Source organism: Sciurus vulgaris (genome assembly GCF_902686455.1).
Source record: "Sciurus vulgaris genome assembly, chromosome: 5".
NCBI lineage: Eukaryota > Metazoa > Chordata > Mammalia > Rodentia > Sciuridae > Sciurus > Sciurus vulgaris.
Window position 1 is genome coordinate 161,141,144 of NC_136465.1, and position 17,558 is coordinate 161,158,701.

General features: G+C 39.2%; 1 protein-coding gene across 1 annotated transcript in view; it reads right to left on the bottom strand.

The window, feature by feature from the left end:
* Nucleotides 1-372: 372 nt before the first annotated feature.
* LOC306661994 (sodium-coupled monocarboxylate transporter 1) overlaps nucleotides 373-17,558 on the bottom strand; it is a 51,189-nt gene continuing 34,003 nt past the window's right edge. The window contains exons 11-15 of the mRNA XM_079141409.1: nucleotides 12,136-12,222; nucleotides 9,052-9,257; nucleotides 4,427-4,530; nucleotides 907-986; nucleotides 373-617 (exon numbers count right to left, since the gene is read on the bottom strand). Of these exons, the coding sequence (XP_078997535.1) occupies nucleotides 492-617; nucleotides 907-986; nucleotides 4,427-4,530; nucleotides 9,052-9,257; nucleotides 12,136-12,222 (603 nt within the window). The 3' untranslated portion in view covers nucleotides 373-491. The remainder of the gene's footprint in view (nucleotides 618-906; nucleotides 987-4,426; nucleotides 4,531-9,051; nucleotides 9,258-12,135; nucleotides 12,223-17,558) is intronic.

The following is a 17,558-nucleotide window of genomic DNA, read 5'->3' on the forward strand; positions in this document are numbered from 1 at the left end:
TGCCCAAATTTAAGAATATGCCTTCGGCCATCAAATATTACAGGTACCTGTGTGTATTAGCCTTCCAGTATATCTGTAGTGATAACTTTCACAACTACATCTTCATTGAAATAAGAGAGAGAAATGCTGATGATGAAACTCTTAACTCCAGAGTAGCATCAATAAATCAGTATAGAAAAAGAAGAAAGTTAGGACTTCTCCTTAACAAAAAATGCATTGCTCCACAACATGATAGAGAAAGAAAGAAAGGAAGAAAAGAAGAGAGAGAGAGAGAGAGAGAGAGAGAGAGAGAGAGAGAGAGAGAGAGAGAGAGAGAGAGAGAGAGAGGGGGAGGGAGAGAGGAAGAAAGGAAGGAATGAAGGAAGGGAGGAAGAGAGGAAGAGAGGGAGGGAGGGAGGAAGAAAGGAAAGAAAGATCTAAATCTGATCCAAATATCTAGAAGACATATAAAACTGAGGCATCATTTAAGGTCATCTTGCATTGCAGCTGCTTCACAAGTGAGTCCCATTGACCTTCCCACTCTGATCTGTGAAGTTCAATTCAATATGGTTGAAGGCAGGATTATCAGTCCCAAGATCCTCCACTGGATGAGATTTATAGCTTATATCATGCTGCTTCTAAAAAGAAAAAGTTAACATGTTGATTAGGAAAAACAAGAAACTTCATTTGGTCAGTGACAAATCAATGTTACTACTGTTTCTATTTCTGTGAACCAGCTTTGTAACCTATTGAGGGAGAGAGTTATAAATCAGGAGATCACCGAATGACACAGACACAGATCATCGTCAGAGGATCAGTGAACACCTTCCCTGTTCCTTCCTGGTCAAATAAGAGACGGAGGACTAGTGTTCTATTCAGGGGATAAAGCCGAGGTTCCTAATTTAAGGTAAATGAAAGTCAACTTACTTTCTTAAAAATATCAAAATTGGATAAAAAGTCCTGTTTGGTTAGTAAGAATCTGGGGTCTAAGTTCTGTTTTCTTCCCCCTGGAGGGAAAAAAAAAAACATCATTATTACATTGCTTAAAAAACACCTGTAACTATATGGTGACATCCCATCAAACAGACATTTAATTAATTTATTTTTTATTGTAAACAAATGGGATACACATTGTTTCTCTGTTTGTACATGGAGTAAAGGATCAGCATACTACAGAGATACAGCCACATCAATGTTCATAGCTGCTCAATTCACAATAGCCAGATCGTGGAACCAATCTAGATATCCTTCAATTGATGAATGGATAAAGAAACTGTGATATATATATACAATGGTATATTACTCAGCCATAAAGAATGATAAAATTATGGCATTTGCAGGCAAATGGATGAAATTGGAGAATATCAGACATTTCATTTTTATATACATTCAACTCTGTGGATTCATAAAGCAAGAAGAGAAAGAGAAACTTTTAAATCATGCTGAAAATTTAGCCCACCACTCTTCAATCAGTCTCACTGTGATAAATATGAGCCTAGTAAGGAGGGGGGGGGGAGAAGAAGAAGAAGAAGAAGAAGAAGAAGAAGAGGAGGAGGAGGAGGAGGAGGAGGAGGAGGGGAAGAGAGGAGAGGAGAGGAGAGAGAGAAAGAAATGGATAACTAGCTCTTAAAAGTTAGCCAACTACTTCAGTTAATGCTCAATAAGAGAGTCATCTGCCCCTATTCTGACAGGAAAACTGGCTTAAAAGCAACCTTCATGACCCACCAATAAAATATCAAACCATCTGTCTCTGCTTTAGCTGGCAGAACTACCTTTCCCCAATTTGGTGGCTACAAATATTGAGGTGTGAGGAAAAATGCAGGAAATTATGAATTGTTGAATAAACTAATTAACTAAAAATTGATCTACTTACTGATATTTGATTCAAATCCTCTTTCCTAAGGTTTTGCTTCATGAAAAATAATTATTTATTTGGTATTTTATTTATGGATCAAAGAGGATGCTTTTTAAAATTGTCTATGTGGTTCTCAAACAACCTCTATCCAAATCATCTAGGAGATGTGCTTAGCATGAAGATTCCCAGACTCCAGCCTATACTGACCAAATTAGAACCCCTGCAGCCAGGGTCACTGAATCCAAATTTCCGCCATGTTTTCAAGATGATTCTTATGCCTCTAAAAGTTTGAGAACCACCACTTTGATACAAGTAATAGACTTTTTAATTATGAGAATCTGTATTTGGGGAGATAAGATCAACTTTAAATTCACTCATTCAACATTATTGAGTATCTACTATGTGTTAAGTCTCTGCAAGATGCTGGAAAGACAGATGAATAAGACAATCACTGCCTTCATAGTTTATGGGCTATTAAGGAAATAATTGTCCCCATTTAACTGATGAACAGTATGTTTTAAAATATGTTTCCTAAGGAACTTAGAATTGTATATTCCCAGGTTTCTTCAAGGTGCTCACTGCTGCTGTGGAGTAGGAATAAATAATTTATGAAATTAAGTTTTTAATAATTTAATTAATTTAATAATTTATTAAATTAGTTTTTGTATTACTGGATGTTTGCTCACCTGCATAAAGCATTACTTTTTAAAATAAAAAAATAACTGTACAGTTATCAGAATCAATGCATTTAAGTGGGGAAGGGAATATTCAAAAGGAGTGTTCTAATATCCTGTTTTCTTTTTTAAAAGTGAGCATAGAATAAGGGTCAAGATCAAATAGTACTAGAAAACAGACTAGATTTATTTCAGGTCTGAATAATTGGGTAGTTAGTAAGAATCGTTTAAAATATGTCTTAATATCTATCAAAAAAGATAAGGAATAAACCTACTGTGCTGGTGATTTTTACTTAGAAAAAACACAGTACTTTTGGAAAAGAAAGAGAATACTTTAAAATAACTGAGGAGTAACAAATAGTTACAAACTTTATAGTTACCAATACAATGTCACAGAAGTTTGAAAGGCAGTGCTATCCAGGTGTCAAAAAATAGCAGCTGACAGTATGATTTTATAAAATGGCACAGTTTTGGCAGCTTTGTAGCATAAAGCACGCAAAGACATCAGAAGTATCTGGACAAAGTATGAGATTTCACACTAACTATAACACCTTGATAAAGAAGGCAGTGCAGGCTTCCCTTAATTTGGGTGCTAAGGATGCGGGAAGGGATGTGGGGAATTAGGGAGCCCAGTCCTTTCACCAGCTCCACACTACTACCCCAACCCGAGTCTCTGATCTCTCACCTGGATTACTACAGTAGCCTCCTGCCTGCCTCATTCCTTACAGACTATTCTCAAAACTGGAATAAATGCTCCTTTGAGAATTACTGGAAAATGAATTGAAAAAAATCCACACAGTAAACCTAAAAGATACAGAGATAGAAAATTGTAGAGAAAAGACAAGAAAATGAGAGGAACTGCCTATCCAAACATTTTACTAACAGGAGTTTCCAGAATGAGGAAACAGAAAATGGCAAGAAATTACAAAAGAAATAAGATATGAAAATGTCCCAAACTGGAAAACATGGGTCTTCAGGTTAAAAGGGTCCTGCTGAGGGCTGAGGGCAAGACAGTAGTTACAGAAATCGGTCACAGGCAAAGGGTCAGAAATAGCGTGGCACTGACATGCAACAGAAACCCAGTAACCTAGAAGAAATTTAAACAACCTCTTAGAAAATAGGTGAGTTATTTTCAAATTAGGATTTTTTTCAGACATGAAAAGTTTCCCAAACCTTTTTTGTTGTTTACCCTTTCTCAAGAATGTGCTCCATTCAATTAATGGAGTAAATAAAAATTAGAACCAGTGGGATATATATTACAGGGAGCCCAACATAGGAGAAAGGCCAAGAGAATTCACCCAATGAAGACAAAATAAATTCCCAGGATAAAAGCTCCACAGCAATTTATACTCTGTGTATTATCAGTTTGATTTTTTTAAAACACATGTAGTTTTTAAAGCCTATGAACATTTTTAGGAAGCCTTTATACTATGCTTAGACATAAATATTATAATTATTATCCATTAGTATTTATACATTTTTACAGCTTACAAAGAACCAATATAGGACAACAAAAAGATTCTGGCATAGGGTTGCTATAAAGATAATGTACAAAATCCTGATCTTTTTGGTAGCTATATATAGTTTTTTTCAAACATCTTTGTTTTATCATATAGCGACCTGTGAGGTAGGCTGCTCAAGGATTATCATTCTCATTTTGCACATAAGAAAGCTAAGGTTCAAGGTCATTATGTGAGTTGCCTAGGTTTATACAGCTACTAAATGATGGAACCAAGATTAAACAGAAATGAAACAGATTTCAAGTCTGAGCTCTCAAATCTCCCATGAGTAAAATGGAAGAAATAATTAAACTAGTTGTTAACAAGATCACAGTAAGATAACATTAACAGCTATAAAACAGATACAGGAAAAACTGATACACAGGCAAATACAAGAATACTAATGTTAAGATAATTACCTGTTGGTAAACTGACAAGTATCCCCACAAATATCGTTGTGAAAGTTCCAAGAGTGCTGAAGTACAGATATGATAAAGAATACCAATTATCCATCAGTGGAGTCCTAAAAGACAGCAAAATTATAACTGAGGATTTCATATAGGGCTGGGAATGTAGCTCAGCTGTACAGCACTTGCCTAGCATGCACAATGATTTTATGTAATACTATAGTGTTATGTTTGGACGTGAGGTGGCCCCCAAAATTGCATTAATGCAGGAATGCTCAAAGATGAAATGATTCAGTTATGAGAGCTGTAACCTCATCAGTCCTTGCTCGTTAGAATGGACTGACTGGGCGGTAACTATAAGCAGGTAGGCATGTTTGGAGGAGGTAGGTTGCTGGGGGCTTGCCCTGGAAGGGTAATCTTCCCTGCAGCCCCTTTTTCTCTGCTTCCTTACCCCACCAGGAGCTGAGCAGCTTTCTTCTACTGGGCCCTTCTCCCATGATGTTCTGCCTCATCTCGGGCTCAGAGCAATGGAGTCAGCCACCTATGGACTGAGACCTCGGGAACCATGAGCCCTAAATAAACTTTTTCCTCTCTAAGTTGTTCTTGTTAGGTATTTTGATCACAGAAATGCAAAAACTGACTAAAACAACTAGCGACTGTAAATATGTGTGATTCATATAGAAAAGTAAAAATGCGATATTAAATAATGTCATAATCTGCTGTTCTAATTTTCACTTATGAAATCAGAAATTAAAAGTCTGACTTCAACGTGACCATACGTTTGACAAAGGACTTATAATGTTACAAGAATGAGGTTGAAACTACTTGTAGCCCAGGGGAAACATGGGGCATGAGACCACAATCACCTAGGTCCTCTGACCTCACATGGACTCCCTGACGCCATAAAGATACATAAACAATCCCAGTAAAAGCTTTTCCTTGCTTATCAAGATCCTCACCTGAAACATAAGTGACCAGCAAACAATCAATATCCTCTTTTCCTGTTGACGAACACAATTGTAAAAGTTTTCTGTCACCTTCTTGTTCTTTTTTTTTTTTAAGTCTATAAAACCCCAGAGCCCTCAGATGCCATTTTCAGTAAAAGTTATTCTGAGCAACTGGGATCCATGTTTTTTCCCTGGGCGTCCATCTTCATTTCAGCTCGAACTGTTGGTCCTCACACAGTCTTTTAGGTTGACATACTGATATAGTTTGAATAAGTGTCCACAAAGCCTTAAGTATTAAAGGTTCAGTCCCAAGCCCATGGCACTATTGGAAGTTGCAGAACTTAAAGGAAATGGGACCTACTAAGAATGAAGTTAGTCATTGGGAGGTGCCTGCAAAGGGGATACTGGGACCTTGGACATTCCTCTCTCTCCCTCTCTCTCTCCCTCTTTTTCTTTCTCTCCATTTGCCTCTTGGCCTTCATGAAGTGAGCATTCCTCCTCTACCATGCAGTCCTACCATGATGTACTGTGCCATCTCAGACCCAAAGTAAAAAGGCCACATGACCATGGACTGAAACCTTTGAAACGATGAGCCAAAATAAACCTTTTCCCTTATTAAGTTGATTATCTCAGGAATTTTATTACAGTAACAGGAATCTGGTTAATGCACATACTAAAATACTGTGTTTGTTCATTCAACTCTGCATTATGTTCCAGGTATTATTCTTAATGTTTGAGTCAACTGTAAGAAGATAAGGTTCCTGTCCATGTAAAGTTCACATTCTAACAGAAAGATAAATTCAATCAACAAGTAAACAAGTTAACATAATTTCCAGTGGTAGAATGTGCCATACAGAAAATAAAATAAGGTGATGTGACATTAATGAGGTGAACAGGGAAGAATTATAATGATAGGTAAAAGAAAGCCTCTGGGAAGAAATAACATTTGAACTAAGATCTGAATAACAAAAAGTTCTTGAGGAATGCACCCCAGAGAGAGATAGCCAACCGAGCAAAACAGTCAGCAAGACACAGAATGGTACAAGATAGAAGGCAGGCAAAGGGCTTCTTTGGAGACTTGGTATGAGTTTGGATATTACTCTATGGATAATGGCAAACTTTGCAGGATTTTAACTGGAGGACTAACACAATCTGATCTGTTTCTAAAACAATTGCTCTATCAAAAGCTTTGATAGAGAAAATTGACAGAGGTCAATCATCCTGCTAAGAACAATCTGTAAAATAGGAAGGGAGGCAAGTTTTTGAAAACATCAGAGGGATCAAGCAGGAAGGCCCTGACCAGTTTCAGAGTGGATGCCAAGCAGATGCCAACACCATGCCCTTGGACTTCCCAGTATCTACAATAGAGAAAGAAATTTCTTTTCTTTATAAATTTTCCAGATCATGGTGTTCTGATACAGCAACAGCAAACACAGTAAGGCAGATTTTCTTGACACCCTTTCAGAAGAGTTAGGTATTTTTCTCCTCCTGGCTCCCATGATAGTCTATGAACATGACTTATCACAATGTATGGTTTAATTACTAAATTTCTTGTCCAACTTCCATTTTAGTTCCTTCTCTGTGACAAAAATGACTTTTAAGATCTCCTGCATTGAAACCAATTCTGTATTCTTCAAGGAGTATGTACATCTCTGAGTCTCTGTGTTCATCTATAAACCAATTTCGTTTTCATTCATTCTTTTTAACAAGTATTTATCAAGTACTTATTAGCTAATTACTATGTGCTAATTATTATACTTATCATGCTTACTGAGTTTACCATTTGATGGCATAGCCTCTCAAGTTAGACTATGATTTCTTTGAAAGTAAAAGCCACAGTGAATTAGATAAAGAGACATTCTAAAATGATCAGGATAACGCTTCTTTTGTACTTCACATTGAAAAATTCTTCTTTATTAGCTAAATTATTTGTTTGGGTTTTCTTTTGTTTGTTTGTTTGTTTTTGCTCTGAAGTGCCAGCACTCAATTCCAGGGCTGCGTACACTCTGGACACATACTTTATTACTGAGCTATATCTTGTTATCTTATTTATTTTGTAAATGAGGTAATATATAAGTGATTATTATGGTACCAGTCATATAGTAAGCCTTTGCTGGTTTATTTGTTTCAGTAATTCAAATAACCACTTTGCCTTAGACTTTTAAATTAAAGGAGAAATTTACAAAATTGGAACAAATACTAAGAAAAATGGTGAAATTCAGGATGTCCTCCTCCTTTGCTGCCCTTAGTCTTTCCTCCCTTTGTGACTCTAGGGATTTTCCCCACTCCTCCAATTAGTCCCTTCATCTCCCCAATTTTTTTTTTTTTTTTTTTTTGGCTCTCTCCACACAGCACCTAATTTTGCCAGCTAAATTTGCCTGAGACTCTGGAAATACCTTTCCTCTCTACACATGGAGAGTTTACCTGCCTCAAAGTCCTAATAGCAAGCATTCTCACAGCTGAATTCACTACAGGACAAGAATGGCTTTGCTATTAGTGGCTGTGTGGCAATGTTCTTTCTTCCAGGAGACACCTTATCTAGACCCTAAAGTAATGATTCTTTAATAGTGTCATTCTATGCAAGCTGGCACTGTGGCAATAGTTTGGACAGTGGCCTTATTTTTGCATTCCTCAAATATATCTATAAAATTTTTGTGCTTTAAGCCTGTGCTTTTATGTATCCACTAAAGACAGTCTTGCCCTCATATCCCTGTCTATTCAAATAAGACTCCTTTGCCAACAGGTCTCCATCATTTCACTAAGTCAGACAACCTCAGTGTTCATAGGCTCAAAAATATACTACATAATTAAAAACTTCAGCAAAAAGGTCATCACTGTAACTCATTGCTAGAGTTTTAAAGATTTAGAATCATTCTTTAGTTAGTAGATGTTTTAGGCAGCTTTTTCACCACTATGACCAAAAGACCTGACAAAAACAATTAGAGGAGGAAAAGTTTATCTGACTCTGATGGTTCCACCGATGGCCAACTCCATTGCTCTGGGCCTGAGGTGAGGCAGGACATCTTGGTGGAAGGGTGTGGCAGAGGAAAGCAGCTCAGGACATCTCATCGGGAAGCAACAAGAGACTCCTGCTCTCACCAGGGACAAAATATGTATCCCAAAGGCACACAATGACCCACCTCCTCCAGCCACACTCTACCTGCCTACAGTTATCAACTAGTTAATCCCTATCAGAGGACTCATGTACTGATTTGGATAAATCTCTCATAACCCAATCATTTCACTTCTAAACTTTCTTGCATGGACTCACACATGAGCTTTTGGAGCTGGGGCACCTATCTAAACCATAATAGTAAAGGATCTATTTCAAAGCTATATAAGCAATATTTCTTTTATAATTGAGTTTTTCATTATAAAAGTTTTTCAAAGAGACAATTCTTTTAAGCAGCTAGAGCTGGTGTTTGGTAGAGTTCATCCATAAAATTGTTAAATTAATATTTGAGTCTCCTTTAGATATTCAGATAAGACAGAAATTGTTGTACAAATAAAGAAGATATCAATTTTTTTTTTTGCTATTGCTTAATAAGATATTTCAGCCAGATATTTCAGCTGAAATGGTTGTACCCATTTCAGAATGAGGAAAAACACAGTGTTACAGACAAGACAAAAAGCAACTGGAGTTCTCTCTTTGTCATATAAATTTTAGGGCTATGTTATAAAACTTGGTACCTTTCAACATTGTGTACTTGAAAAGCACTAGTAGAAAATGGTATTGCGGTGGCCGTCATCAAATTCGTCCCATTGTAAGTGCTGTTGCAGCCATGGGTTTCAAGAGGTAATGGCATAGTTCTCTCAGGAAGTGGAGGATAAAGTTGAGCACCGATTCCAACCCATAAAGAAATGACAAAGCCAGTCAACAGGCCAAAAATTGCTCCCTGAAGAAAGAAAACGCTTTTGAAAGAAAAATACAATGTGCTTTGAAATGAAAATCACACTAAAAAGTTAAGTTCAACATGATCCAAGCAAATTCACCAACTCCCTTCCTAAAACTAGACTTCCTTGCAGGATCGCTGACTCTTGTCGGGGGTACCACAGGGCCCTGGTCCCTCATCCAGGCCTTGCAGCCTCTGTAATCCCATTCCATTTTCCATCACTTTTAACCAATCATGAGTTCTTAACCATTTTTCTTTTCAAATATCACATATTTCCATTTTTTCCTCTGTTCCCATCGCCAGTACTCTTCTCTGGCCTTCTTTTCACATCCAAAAAACAAAAACAGTCACATAATTGACTGCAAGATAATTGTCACCTAATCATTTAATCTGAACCAATAGCCCTCCATATGTGCAAAGAGAACATATCAGTTTATCCTTATATTTGACTACATGCAAAATTCTAACTGAGTTGTAGGACAATTAGGAGGGAATTAGCAAATGACCGTGATAGTGCCCACAACCAAACCAAGTCTCTCTAAAGGTAAATGGAGACAGGGAAGGGAAAATTTGGTTAGCTGTGCCCTCTGAAATATAAGACTTGGGTACCCCCTTTTCACCAGAAATCCAGCTGTTCTGTTAGGTCTTGAATGATGTAAGCCCTGGTTCCCAATGACAGGGACAAGAGTAAACCCTGAGCTGGAAAGCCCCTCCCCCTGTAGAGAAATTTAGGAATCAAGATCAGTGAGGGTGGCCTGAGCCTCAGGCTCTGTATGGAGAGGAAAGGCAGGAGCATCTGAGGTTAGGGGGAAAATAAAAGTGAAATTACAGGGTAAGAAACAGACATGTGCTGGTGAGAAAGTGAGAAGGTTGTCAATCAGATCGGGAGACTCACATTGGGGACAAGGATTTTCATAAGCTCTTTCATAAACTATGAACTCCTTGAGAGCTGAAATCAGAATTTTTCTCTTGCACTTACTGGACACATAGTTGGAGCACATTTTTTTTAATAAGATGAGATTGGTATAGTGCGTGGCCATCTGTTGACAGGCCAGACTTAGCTTACTCTTAGTGGGATACATGGCTTGATGCTATATTTTGCATATGAGGAGTCCCCCCAAAAGTACCTGTGTATGCAGGAATATTCAGAGGTGAACTAGATTATGAGAGCTATAACCTAATAAGTCCATCCCAGTCGGAATGAATTAAGTGAGTGATAAATGTAGGCAGGTGGGGCGTGCCTGGAGAAGCTGGGTCACTGGGGGTGTGCTCCATAAAAGCTGGAATTCCCTGCAGTACGTTCCCCTTCCCTCTGCTTCTTGGATGCCATGAACAGCTCTTCTGCCATGCCCTTCTGCCATGAAACATTGCCTCACCTTAGGCCCAGAACAATGGAATCAGTCATCCATGAACTGAACCCCTGAAACTGTTTAGCCAAAATAAACTCTTTTTCCTCCTCTAAGTTATTTTTGTCAGACATTTTGTTCACAGAGATGAAAAACTAACATACTTGATCAAGGATCCACAAAATTATAAAAACTACAAGGGCAGAAACATCCAGAGCTCTACTCCCAAGACAGTGCTTAGTCCATAAATATTCACTGAATGGAAGGGAGAAAGAGAGAGAGAGAGAGAGAGAGAGAGAGAAAGAGAGAAAGAGAGAGAGAGAGAGAGAGAGAGAGAAAGAGAGGAGAGAAAGAAAGTCATTCCAAAAAAGGAAGGCAGACAACCTTTGGGTATAAAACTTGGATATGGTTAAGAAGAGGTACTTCCTATGAGAAGAAAAATAGTATCTTATTCCTCCTGTCTCCCCCCCGAAAGAGGCAAGTTGGACCTAATCATCTACAACTCTTTTGGAGGACTTTGTGGTAGCAATAAATGTCAAGAACCAAAAACTGATCTTTGTTTATTCCCCAGACACTCAATAAGTCATTATGCATTTCATAATGCAAAGAATCTTATCAAAGCTTCACCTTTCTAAGCATGACAGAAAATACTCTTTTTAATTGTATGAACTTCTACCAAACTAGCTTTTTCATGACACATGGAGAATTATATTAATAAATAATAATAATAATAATAGCCCTTATTAGTACCTGCCAATTTCCAATGCTTTATAAGGAAAATGTAATTCTGCATGTTGAGTCATAGCCCAATAGTTACTCTATAAACATCTGGAATAACTATATGTACATTATTATGTTTTTCCTGAATTTCATCATATAGCAGAACTGAACCAGTGGGCTTTTTTCTTTCAGAGAAGTAGCTTTAAGAGAAATAATTTGTATTTCATTTATTCCAACTAAAAATTACTTTTCCTAAGCCCAGATATGATTATAAAGGAGAACAGAGATATTACCTCTTTCTGGATAATACTCAATTATAATCACCTCTTATGAGTTAGAAACCATATTTTGGAAGGTAGAGTTATAAATATCAAACTCTTCCTGGTCAAAGTGGTGAAAATCTTATTACTTCTCTTTCCTGTACTCTGGCTACTCACAGCTTTATTGTTCTTAAATCTCACATGTCTAAGCCTATTGATCTCCTTTCTTAAATCCTAGCCATTAATTCTTAAGGGCAAAAAAATAAATAAATGCATGAAAACTGTTTCTCCTTTAGTTATATCATGGATATTTAAATTTTCACTATATAATTCTGGAAGTTTCCATTTAGCTTCATATACACAAGGTATCAATGCACAGCCCTTCACTGTACCCTCCATTAAAGCATCAAAGTCAAATGAGTAATTTAAGTCATCAAGACAAGTAACTGATGACAGATCTCAAAGCATTGTATATTTAAAACTGGGGGGTATATGTAAAACTGTCTCTTTAGTTGGAAAAGTAAACTTTATACATATTCATTTTTTTATACTTACAATTGAGTTGGCAAAGGGAACCAAAATGCCCAGAGAAAACAAGCCCAGCAGTGGTCCACCAACCATGCCAAATATGCTGAGTGCTGCCGACAAAAATAATATAAAGTTAGCAATTAGCAATTTCAAATCCAAACAAAAACGTTTCAAAATAATTTCATCAAGATGAGAATTTAAAGCATTTGACCCCTCCAGAAAATCAGAGTTGGATTCATGGCAGCCTTGTCATTGGCAATAAGGTCACTGGAACCTGGAAACTTCTGCTTCTCAGTTCAATTGCCCATCTCTTCCTTCAGGCACCCTCAAAAGAGGCAACGAAAGGCAAGAAGACAGAGTCGTGAGATAATGGGAGCCCTGGAACGGATGCCCAAGTCATGACCACTCTCTCTTCCTTGTTCTGACAGATGGCAGCACTCCCTTGCCCTGGTAGTCTCAAAATGCTCCTCAAAGCGAAACTGCTTTAACATAAGCACTGCTGTTGACATTGATGGTGATGAAACTCATGTGCCATTTCTCATCTGGCTCCTTATGGGTGGACTAGAATGAAAAATATGATTAAAACAAAGATGTACCAAGTGATGCAGAAATATACTTAAAATCTAGTTGGATAACTGAAACATTTGCTTTGATGTAGGGATGCTGAAACCATGAGAGTGAATAAGATGGACCATGTGAAGCAGGAGGCAATACAAATAACAGAAGCTTCCGAGACATGCACACCCCCGAGAGTCAAATGTGCAGCCTGCATGAGTAGGAGAAAGGGAAGGATGAGGAAAGAATGGTCAACAAGTACTAAATTATAGTTTTATAAGCTCTAGTGTCCTATGGCATAGAAGAGTGACTATAGATAATAATGTGACAATAGACTGTGTATTTCAAAAAAGCTAGAATAAATGATAAATACTTGAAATGATAAATATATTTACCCTAATTTGAACATTACATAATGTGTACATGTATTGAACATCCTGTAATACCCCGTAAGTATGTACAGCTTTACATATTAATTAGAAATAAAGAATGAACAAGACCTTAAAAGGAAGAATTGGGGACATTTTGGTCTGTCTATAGGAAAGGGGAATAACAAAAAATGGATAAATCAAAGAGAAAATATCAAGTCAATGAAATGCTAAAAGCTATCGACTGTAGTCCTTGATTAAAACGATTTTTAAAGACTATCTTGTGAAACAGAGAAAGAAGGGTGGGCACTGATGAGAGAGAAGTGGTGTCTGAGTAGGTATGAACTTAGGAAAGCAGTCAGGAGTCTGTTCGCGGCAGAATCCATTAGGCTGCAAGAGACTCCACCGAAGATGAAAAGATATCACACAACCTACAAACTCAGTTACAATAGGATGATCAGCGAGCCAGTTTTGGAGACACAAGGCAGATATTCAAAACAGAATCTGATAGAGGAATAAGACCTTGGTTTGCAATGAATTAAGGAAGAACTGGGGGTTTTCAAGATGGCGGCCTAGAGGGTGGCTGCATTACGTGTTGCTCCAGAACTCAGGATTCAAGAGAGGAGATATTGAGACGCTTGGGACCAACTCAAAGTAGCCGGGTGACTCTCACCCCCTGGGGGGGCATCCCGGATGGGACGGGGGTCCCGGAATGCAGGAAACTTTGTGAAGTAGAACTGCCGGCGAGACGCCCCTCCCCCCGCTGGAGCGCCATAGAGGAGGCCGCTCGGCACAGCGCTGGGACTCGGAGCAGCCACTGGGGCTCCGGCGGCTGCCCGGGGGAAGGAGTGGCGGGGAGAACTGTGTGGACTCAGGACACCGGGGCCTGCCCTGAGGAGGAGGAGAGGAGCGTGGCCACTTGGATTCGGAGAGACTGCGCCAGAGCTGCAGGCGGTTGCCAGAGGAGAAGCCGCGTGGCGAGCTGTTTGGAATCAGAACGACGCTTCTGAACACCGGGGCCTGCCCTGAGGACAAGGAGGAAGAGGAGCGGCCGCTTGGATTCGGGTGACTATACGGGAACTACAGGCCGTTGCCAGAGAAGGGGCTGCGTGGCGAGCTGTTTGGACCCTGACCACTTCTGAACCCCGGGGCCTGCCCGGAGGAGTAGGAGAAGGAGGAGAAGGAGCGCGGCGGGTCCTTTGGACTCGCAGTGACTGCATTAGCGCTCCAGGCGGCTGCTCAGAGGAGAAGGCGAGTGGTGAGTTGTTTGGTCTTAAAGTGACAGCTCCTGAACACAGGGGGCTGCCTGGAGGAGAAGCGTGGTGGGACGCTTGGTCTTGAGGGACCACACCAGAGCTCCGGGCGGTTGCCCAGAGGACCCGTGCAGAGGGTCACGTGGATTCAGAGCCACTCAGAGGGACTGCTCCTGAACACCCGGGGGGTTATCTGGAGAAGGAGGAGGAACGGGCAGGGTCACTTCGACTCGGAGTGATTGATTGCCCCGGGCTACGGGTGGTTGGTGGGAGGAGGAGGCACGAAGTGAGTTTCTTGGACTCCTAGTGACCGCACCGGCATACTGGGCGGCTGTCTGGAGGAAGAGGCCTGTGGCGGGTCTCTGGGACTCAGAGCGATTGTTCGGGGCCACAGGTGGCTGCTCAGAGGAGGGGCCACGCAGCCAGGCGATTAGGTGCAGAACAGGGTCCCAGGATCTAGGAGGCTTCTGGGTGGAAGAGCCGCACAGAGACAGGCTTAGGGCGGAGCGAAGGTTCCAGGCCTATGGGCAAATTCTCTGAGGAGGGGCAGCCTAAGGAGATTCATCTGCGAAGGGTGAGGCTCCCAGGCCCAGGAGGTAGGGCCGGGCCCCTGGAAACTTTGCAGAGGAAGGCAGCCCAGCCCAGGCGGTAGCTGTAAATTGAGGGGAACCTCTAGGAGGAAACTGACCAGCGAGACCTCCCCACCGGGTGAGTCTTCCCTGCTGGGTGAGGTTTCCCACAAGGACGGTAAAACCAGAGACTCAGGCCCAAACAGGCCTTGCCTCAGCCCACAGCCTAGGTCCCCTTTGGATGACCATTGGTCAATAAGTGGAGGCACCTCTGCCCACTAGCAGGGAATATACCCCACCTGAAGGCCACCACTCCTAGAGAGGCAGCTTCCTTGTGGAGCACCGCATTATCAACCTCCTCCAAGACTTCAGCCTACTGAAGGCTAAGAGGGGATATATATAGAAATCTTCAGGGTCATTGTAAATCAACAGAGGAAATCTGTAATATCTCAGCGGTCCACTGATATCTGAACAACATGAGAAAACAAGGAAAGAAAATGCTGCAAACAAATCTAGATGTTACATCAATAAAACCCAATGACAGCATGGCAGAAGAAATGACAGAAAAGGAGTTCAGAATGTACATAATTAAAATGATCAGAGAAGCAAACGAGGAGATGAAAGAGCAAATGCAAGCATGGAATGATGAGATGAAAGAGCAAATGCAAGCATTGATTGATCGCACCAATCGACAGTTAAAAGAGCAAATACAGGAAGCAAAAGATCATTTCAATAAAGAGTTAGAGATATTGAAAAAAAACCAAACAGAAATCCTTGACATGAAGGAAACAATAAACCAAATTAAGAACTCGATAGAAAGCATATCCAATAGGATAGAACACCTGGAAGACAGAACCTCAGACATTGAAGACAAAATATTTAACCTTGAAAACAAAGCTGAACAAACAGAGAAGATGGTAAGAAATCATGAACAGAATCTACAAGAACTATGGGATATCATGAAAAGGCCAAATTTAAGAATTATTGGGATTGAGGAAGGCCTAGAGAAACAAACCAAAGGAATGAACAACCTATTCAATGAAATAATATCAGAAAATTTCCCAAATCTGAAGAATGAAATGGAAAATCAAGTTCAAGAGGCTTACAGGACTCCAAATACACAAAATTACAACAGACCCACACCAAGGCACATTATAATGAAAATACCTAACATACAAAATAAAGACAGAATTTTAAAGGCTGTGAGAGAAAAGAACCAAATTACATTCAGGGGGAAACCAATACGCATATCAGCAGATTTTTCAATCCAGACCGTAAAAGCTAGAAGGTCCTGGAACAACATTTTTCAAGCCCTGAAAGAAAATGGATGCCAACCAAGAATCTTATACCCAGCAAAACTTACCTTCAAATTTGACGATGAAATAAAATCCTTCCATGATAAACAAAAGCTAAAAGAATTTACAAAAAGAAAGCCAGCATTACAGAACATTCTCAACAAAATATTCCATGAGGAAGAGATGAAAAACAAAGAAGCAAATCAGCAAAGGGAGGAATTATCCTAAAGGAATTGTCAAATAAAGGAGGAAACAAGTTGTGTCAAACAAATAAATAAACAAAATTTTAAAAATGAACCAAATGACCGGGAAACCAAATCATTTCTCTATAATAACCCTGAACGTTAATGGCCTGAATTCATCAATCAAAAGACATAGACTGGCAGACTGGATTAAAAAGAAAGATCCAACAATATGTTGCCTGCAAGAGACTCACCTCATAGAAAAAGATACCCATAGATTAAAGGTGAAAGGATGGGGAAAAACATACCATGCACATGGACTCAGCAAAAAAGCTGGAGTATCCATCCTCATTTCCGATAATGTGGACTTCAAGCCAAAGTTAGTCAGAAGGGATAAAGAAGGTCATTTCATACTGCTTAAGGGAAGCATAAATCAGCAAGATATAACAATCATAAACATCTATGCCCCAAACAGTGGCTCATCTATGTATGTCAAACAAATCCTTCTCAATTTCAGAAACCAAATAGACCACAACACAATAATACTAGGTGATTTTAACACGCCGCTCTCACCACTGGACAGATCTTCCAGACAAAAATTGAGCAAAGAAACCATAGATCTCAACAACACAATCAATAATTTAGACTTAACGGACATTATAGAATATTCCATCCAACCAAGAGTGAATACACTTTCTTCTCAGCAGCACATGGAACCTTCTCTAAAATAGACCATATATTATGCCACAAAGCTAATGTTAGCAAATACAAGAAGATAGAGACACTAGCATGTATTCTATCAGATCATAATGGATTGAAGTTAGAAATAAATGAAAGAGTAAAACACAGAAACTATTCCAACATCTGGAGATTAAACAATATGCTATTATATGATGAATGGATAACAGAAGATATTAGGAAGGAAATTAAAAAATTCTTAGAGGTAAATGAGAACAAAGAAACATCATATCAAAACCTCTGGGACACTATGAAAGCAGTACTTAGAGGGAAATTTATTTCATGGAGCGCATTTAATAAAAGAAGTAAAACTCAACAAATAAACAACCTAACACTACAGCTCAAAGCCTTAGAAAAAGAAGAACAGAACAGCACCAAAAGTAGTAGAAGACAGGAAATTGTTAAACTCAGAGCTGAAATCAATGAAATTGAAACAAAAGAAACAATACAAAAAATTGACAAAATAAATAGTTGGTTCTTCGAAAAAATA